The sequence below is a fragment of the Stigmatopora nigra genome, chromosome 7 (genome assembly GCF_051989575.1).
Source record: "Stigmatopora nigra isolate UIUO_SnigA chromosome 7, RoL_Snig_1.1, whole genome shotgun sequence".
Classification (NCBI taxonomy): Eukaryota; Metazoa; Chordata; class Actinopteri; order Syngnathiformes; family Syngnathidae; genus Stigmatopora; species Stigmatopora nigra.
Genome location: NC_135514.1, coordinates 15,922,029 through 15,929,477, shown reverse-complemented (window position 1 = coordinate 15,929,477; position 7,449 = coordinate 15,922,029). Strand labels below are relative to the sequence as shown.

Below are 7,449 nucleotides of genomic sequence, written 5' to 3'. Positions count from 1 at the left end.
GAGAGACGCCGTCGAAAGGTGCAGCGAGTAGGAAAAAAAAATGCGTGGGAAGTACAATGACAGCACTCACGTTTTGATACTATTTTTAGAGGCATTTTTCTTTTCTTACGGCGTTTGTAAACAATAGTCAGGGGAGAATTTCCAGATTGAATGCTGCCGACTTGAAGTTGTCAACACACACTCAAAGATTTGTATGGGCTCGCACTGACAGATATCCTTTATTTTTTGACTTCATTTCCTGTAAATTCTGCAATGAAGAAAGAGGAAACCCTGATTATGGTTCCGCATCTTTTGTAGGACGCTTGTTGACAACCTCAGTGCTTTCCATTCATGGTTCTTGATGTCCAATCTATTTTGAATGGGAGAGGATGCCACCAAATGAATTCATTTACAAAATAAAAAGACCCAAAAAATGATCCCATTCATGTTCAATGGGAAAACAATTGAGATTTCAAAAAGCTACACTTTGGCTCTAAGCAAAATAAATGAAATTGTGCTTTTTATGTCCATTTGGACCTAGAGAAAGTGGTCCTGAATAGTATTTAATTTAATTTACACTCTGGATAAAAGACCCCTAAAATCCTAATTGATTTTCAATGGCAAAAACAACTTTAAAAAAAAGCTACAATTATGCTCTAAGCAAAATACATTCCAGATTTTCAAAATGCTAGCTTTAGCATTGCGCTCTTAAGTAAAATACTTAGGAGACGTGCTGATAGTAGGCCGTCAAAAATCCCCCCCAAAACTTCTTAAAATGTATTTGAGAGGGCATTTTTTCTATCTGTTGTGGTTTTTGTTTTTTTATCTTTAAGTCCATGTGGAATTTTTGCCAAAGCGCTAGCATATGTGACAGGAATGCGCGGCAGGTGGTTTGTTTGGTGGGAGCTTCCAACAACGGTGGTGGTTGGTTGGCTGGGAAATCCCAATGCCGCTGGTGGCTGACCTCTGTCTGACGCTGCATTCTTTGGACACGCAGGGAATTCCCGGACCGGACCTGGAGACCGTTCCCCCTGGATTGGCCACGCGTGTGCATGCGAGGGAATGGGACAACTTGGACCTTTGGTGTGAGTGAGTCATTTCATTTTTATTTGTACCAGACAAGACAGCAATCCACATTAGCACCAGTGGCATAACATTAAAAACAAACTACAACAATAAAAATAAAAAAAAAACACCAGGTTCCCGCTCGGCTTAAATACGACCAATAAATATTAATAAATAGTGAAAAGGAGATTCCAAACTGTTACAGTTGATAAACATCAGGTGCTTTGTTCAAGGCGCTTTTCTCGAGGGAGGGAGGGGGGGGGGGGGGTCATCTCCATGGAGATGGAAGCAAGTTCTCAGTCACCGTTGGACGATGAAAAAAGGCCCGCCGAGTGCTCGAGCCACCGCTCATTTATATCGCCGTGCCGTTACAAAAAGAAACTAAGGAGGGGGTTCGAGGCCGTGCCCTGGATATTTAGCCAAAAGCCTAAAACATAATGTCGATAAAAATTGAGGGGGGGGATTCAAAGGCCAACAATTTCAATCGAGCCATCATCCGGCCAAACATGATTAAAAAAAATGAGGGATTATTTTAAATTATTAAAGATTGGGGGCACGGCAGGAATAAATATTTTAAAAAATAAAATAAATAAACAATGGATTATTTAAGACCCTTAGCAATTAAAGATTCAGGCCACGGCAGGAATAAATGTTAAATAATAAAAAATAAATAGAGTGGCGGCGGCGGCGGCACCTTCAGAGGGCAAAAACCCCAAAGAAAGTCTTGCCGCCGTCCGTCTCCAGCTCGGACACCTGATTGGTCTCGGTCCAGAGGCGGTCGTCCTTGTTGAGCTGGAAGACGGCCCCCAGGTACAGGGCGTTGTACCATCCGTGTTTGGCGCCCCCGTCGTCCTCGGCCGAGGCGCCGCCCTGCTGGCAGGCCGAGCGCACGGCGCTCATCAGCGAGGCCTTGCGTCCCACCGAGTCGGAGTAGCGCCACACGCGGTGGCTGAGGGGCACGGGGGCCCCCCCGGCGCCGGCGCCCACGTCCGCCGCCCCGGCGTCCGCCGCCCCGGCGTCCGCCGCCCCGGCGCCCCCCGTCCCGTCCCGCTCGCAGGTGATGCGGAAGGACGCCTGGCTGTAGACAAAGTAGAGCCCCGTGTGCGGCACGGCGATCTGGTTGTCTCGCAGGTCCAGGCCGCCCTGGGCGAACGTCTGTCCTTGCCCGTTGCGCCACTGCAGTTGCGCTTTGCCTCCTTCCTCGTAGATGCCTGACCAAAACAAAAAAACAAAAAACAAAGACGGCGTCGTCAGAATGGCAAACGTTACGTCCCTTTTGACCGTACTGCTTTCCGTGTCTATTGAACTGAATTCAATCCCTTTATTGTCATTAGTATACAAGTAATACATATAAAAGTAGATAGCATTAAGAAGTGGTTAGGTACAAAAAGGTGATTCTGTTTGGGTCCATTTTTTCTCCCATTTGATCAATTTTATGACACTGTTTAAACCTTATCGCTGTCTATTTAAAGCACATGTGTCAAAGCGGTGGCCCAGGGCTTAAATCTGGCCTGCTGTATCATTGTATTTTTTTTAAATCAATGACATTTTCAAAGCGCATCTATCCTTTAAAAAAGACTAAAATTCATAAAGCGTTTCTCACCTTCGAGATGAATGGCCGCCTTGGCGTTCGTGCCAATCTTCTTCAACGTATGGTGCGGGTCGGAATTCTCCCCGTCGCCCACCAGGGCTTGCGTGGGCCCCACCGACGGCGCCTAGACAAAAGCCACAAGCGCGTTATAGCCCGGAATGGCATCAGCCCGAAGAGACTCAGCCCCCCCCCCCCCCCCCCAACCGCTCCGTACCGTGGCGTGGGGTCGGTCGTGCCAGTACCAGGCCAACAGGAAGACGATACCCAGGCACAGCGCCGCCGCCAGCAAGGCCGCCGACAGTTTCCACATCCAGGCCCCGTACGAGCGCTTCTCCAGCACCACCATCTTGTCGGCGGGGCACAGGCCCCGCGCCGCCTCCACGTCGCCCGTCGTCGTCGGCGTGTATGCCACCATCTTTTTTCGGGGAGGGGGGTCTCGTTTTTTGGTTCCGGTGCTCTGTGTGGACTTGACTTGTCTTTCCCTGCCGCTGCGAGTGAACAGTCCGTCGCAGAGCGCCTTCTTTTATTGCCGTCGCTGCCTCGGGGAAACTCCCAATGATGTCACGCCTGAAAGTCGAGTGGAGAGCGCGGCTGCCGCGCTCTAACGGCGCTCATCAAACCGTGGCCCCAAAAAAATAGAATTGCTCAAAAACCATGGCGTTTTTTTTTTTGTTCCTTTTTTTTCGATCGGCAAAGACATTGAGAGCGGACGCCGCTTGGCTTGGCGGTGACCGTGGCAGAAATATTTAGTCAGCGTGACGAGCTGGAAAAAAGCCTCAAACCCAGAGCATCTGCGCTTAAGGTTTTTTTTCAGAAAAAAAGAGAAAAAAAAAGGCTTGAAGCGTCACGTTTGTGGGCCGTCGAAATGTTTGACCTGTTTGCAGCCTCCCGTCTTTCCAAGGCGCAAAATGTGGGTCACTTCAAGTCATTGTCTTTTGCACGAATGGCATCGGGTGGCTTTTACGTCAGAAAGACTTACCAAACATTTCATTGAATGACTGTCAACCTGGAAACAGTCTACCAGAAGGGTGTCTGTCAGACTCGGCCGGATTAGTTGGCGGGCCGCTTGGCTGATTTTAGATAGAATATTTACAATATTATTTTTTTAAATAAATGGATTAAAAGAACCGAATTAAAAGCCTTGAATATTCAGATTTTTATAGAGATCAAAAACAATGTTTATTTGAGCTTTTTTTGAAATATTTTTAGATTTTACAAAATGATATTGAATTAAAAACAGAACAAATGGATGGAAAAATGACAATGATTGATTTAAAAGGTGGAAATCAGGAAATGTAATATCCATTGATACCCCTCATTTGATCCTAAAACAGAAACTCGTGACTTACTCTTTGGGGCCGCACAAAATGATGCGGCGGGCCAGATTTTGCCCCCGGGCCGCCACTTTGACACCGGTGTTTTATTGTGAGGACATGTGTGCGCATAAGTTTCAGCATATTTTGAAGGAAATACAAAAGCAAACAACCCCCGATAGGTTACATCTGAAACTCAAACAAAGCCAAAAAAGCTATCAAAAAATGAATTAAGTGTAGTGTAAGGTTAGATCAAACTTATTTTTGCATCGTAATCCAACTTTATTTAAATTTTGTTATGTTACGAGTGCGTTGCCATGCAAAAAGTGCTACCCCTTTTCTGAAGCGCTTCTCCTCATAAGGGCCGCGGGGGGTGCCGGAGCCCCTCCCAGTCAACTTCAGGCACAAAATGGGGGGCACCCTGAGCTAGTGGCTAGCCAATCACAGGGCACATTAAGACAGACAACCAAGCTAGTGGCAATTTTCAGTGTTCATGCATGTTTTTGAAATGAAAGAGGAAACCAGAGTACACAGCGAGGACCCAGCAGGGATTTGAACCCTCCATCCCAGAACTGAGGCTAACGTACTAATCACTTTTTTGGGGGTAGTGTACTTAGCACTGTTTAAACTCGCCGTAACCTTTTTTTTTTTTTTTGTGGTACGTCAGCAGCGGCGGAGATTGTGTTGTAAAAAATTTGACGAAAATGCCCCGAGGCTACAAGATCAGGAAAAGTTTTTGAGCAATTGAGCAAGGCAGGAACACCTCAAGCCGTGGGACCAATCCAGAAAAAAAAAAAACATCCTGTGCTTTCCGATTTTTCATATTTTCATTCTTTTCATGTCACAGCACGAATGAAAAAATTAAAAATACTAAATGAAGTCATTTAGGAACGCGTCAGTAAAATGTGTAAAAACAAAAGACATCCAATTGGTTTTTGCCTAAACGGACCCCCGTTGGCTCTTGAATGTCATTTTTTAAAATGTAAACCAAGTTGGAAAATGCTCCCAAAATGAAATTCGGCAAAAATGATCATTTAAAATATTGTGATGCAATCAAAAGGCGGGGCTCATTTCAATCAAAACATTGCAAGTCAACGTCACAGGAAAATGACTTCATTCATGTTATTTCAATCCATTTCAATGATAAACAAAACCATTAAAACTAGCATACAAAAAAGTGGAACTTCAGATAGCTATTATTTGTTTACATTTTTGAAAATATTGTGTATTTTTTGCACCAAAAAAATATGATATTCCCTTCTTTTGCCATTTAATAGCCACCATGCTAACAAGTTTTATGGATTTATTTGTATTTAAAATGTTTTCATTCACTTCAAACCTGTTTTTCCATGTAATTGTTATTTAAAACCATTATTAATAATGTTACCTCATTAATACGATGAGCCCAGCAAAATAACGCCTTTTAAAAACACTTGTTAGTCATCTAAATAAATGTGTGCGACTTGAAAAGGAATGAACGCCGTATGACCTTTTTCAGAGGACAATGGCGACCAATCATTGACTCCCAAATAAGTGGAGAGGGAGCGTTCTAACTTTCCAGCGTCGTCGTGATGGCAGTTTCAATCTCCTGCCCACCCGGCGGGGGCGACGGAACCGACGGAGCCCGCCCGCGTCGACGGAATGCGCGCCCGAGCCGTCGGACGAGTTTGCGCGCTTCCTCTTGCTCAACCGCCGACCGACACTCGCTAACGACGGACGGACGGACGGACGGGCACGCTAAAATACTCACATTTTTTTTCCCCCCCTCCGTCCGTGACGCAAAGTCGCCCGAATGCCATTTTTTTCTTCTTTTTTTGGACCCCCCTTGGGCACATTCTTGCCTCTTGGTGGCCCCTTTGTGGCATTTGCGCATGTTTTCCATGAAGCTGACGGAAGCACAAATTCCACACATTCTAAGACAAAAATGACTACTATGTATTACTTGTCGTATGTTCACAATTTAAAGCCCCTACTTTTTCCAGTGGTATGTGCTAATACTCAAAAAAAGAGTCATTAATCTCACAGAAATGGGACTTTTTGCCACTGGTGTCAAAGTGGCGGCCCAGGGGCCAAATCTGGCCCGCCGGATCATTTTGTGTGGCCCGGGAAAGTGACGATTTTCTGTTTTGGGATCCAATTCAAATGAAGAATATAGATGTATATTATATTTCCCCTTTTTAAATCAATAATTGTCAATTTAAATCCATTTTTCTGTGTTTTTAGTTCAAAAATCGATTTGTAAAATCTAATTATATATGAAAAAAGCTAAAATGAACATTGTTTTAGATCCATAAAAACAGAATATTCAGAGCTTTTAATCCACTTCTTTTAATTCACATATAAAAAAGAAAATTTAAATAATATATCTAAAATTGTCTATTGTTGACGTTAAAGCGGCTTGTTTTAATTTCAATGTGAATACTAATATTTAGAAAACAAATACAAAATATGACAACGCAATATGTTGTAGTTTTTTTAGTATTATTTCTAATTTCTTCTTTCATATTGTTTTGGATTTTAAGTGAAAATACATGTCAGGTGAACACAAATGGATGGTTTCTTATGTGCTAACTAGTTTCGTTAGCAAACACTTCCTCCATTTTGTCCAAGTGTTCCCGCTATCGCCACCTACTGGTGGGAAGGCTAACAGCGGGTGGCCTTAATAGATTCAAAGGGGAAAAAAAGAGTGACCGTCCGCATTTTCCAAAGCTAACCGAGAAGAGCAGACACACGCCGCGTATGCTAACGCTCCACACAGCTGGCCACTTTTTATATTAAATTTTACAACTATTAATAATGATTTGTGTTTGTTTTCAGGGCTGAGACAACAACAAAAAACAAAAAGTACAAGAGACTTGCTACTCTGCAAAATCACAACAAAGCCACAATCGACGTCGCCATTATGCTCGCTAATGGTAAGATGGCCTGCTGCCATGTTTTTCACATTTCTATAGTTGGCGCAATGTCGGATCGATACTCGCTGTGGGCGGGGCCTCAAAATCGCCTCACTTAACCTGGAAGGCCATTTCCGGAAGCGCACGTTAAGGCTAGCCACGAGGGAAGGCTAGCTAGCCATCCATGCTACCATAGGGCTAGCGCTAACACGTAGATTTCTTTTCTTTTTGGTCATTTGAGGCCACCCGCCAAAATATGTTTGGGTGTACGCCAATGTGCAATGTGTCATAGTAGTAGTAGTACTACTGTTATATAGTTTAATGAACTTAAATCTATTGTTGATGTCAACAGAAAATTCCAGTTTAATTTTTGCAAAGTTTCCACCGGAGAGGCCACCAAATGACCGAGCGGCGTTCCACCTCCTTCAGACGAGATTGAGATTATTTAAGACGCCGTTTAAATTTAGATTGGCGGCTGTCAAAACGGCATGCCCCACTGCGTGGCCCCGGGGCCCCTCCCCTCCTTTGAAAAGCCAGTGGGTGTGTTTGTGTCAATGGATGAGCGCAACTCCAAATCTATTTTAAGACTTTTTCTCCTCCTCCTCGT

General features: G+C 44.2%; 1 protein-coding gene across 1 annotated transcript; it reads right to left on the bottom strand.

Annotated features, from left to right (window-relative positions):
• Nucleotides 1-1,731: 1,731 nt before the first annotated feature.
• Nucleotides 1,732-3,169, bottom strand: tnfb (tumor necrosis factor b (TNF superfamily, member 2)). The gene is made up of 3 exons (XM_077720721.1): nt 2,850-3,169; nt 2,648-2,759; nt 1,732-2,255 (listed from the first exon to the last, which is right to left on the bottom strand). The coding sequence occupies exons 1-3, from the start codon at nt 3,048-3,050 to the stop codon at nt 1,741-1,743; spliced, it is 828 nt and encodes a 275-aa protein (XP_077576847.1). The 5' UTR covers nt 3,051-3,169; the 3' UTR covers nt 1,732-1,740.
• Nucleotides 3,170-7,449: the final 4,280 nt, after the last annotated feature.

Bases quoted from the DNA above. Each gene is read 5' to 3' on its own strand.
- tnfb (XM_077720721.1), bottom strand. From the start codon at position 3,050: ATGGTGGCATACACGCCGACGACGACGGGCGACGTGGAGGCGGCGCGG. The intron at 2,760-2,849 runs GTACGGAGCGGT...GCTTTTGTCTAG, and splicing joins ACGACCGACCCCACGCCACG to GCGCCGTCGGTGGGGCCCAC. The intron at 2,256-2,647 runs GTGAGAAACGCT...TGTTTTGGTCAG, and splicing joins GGCGGCCATTCATCTCGAAG to GCATCTACGAGGAAGGAGGC.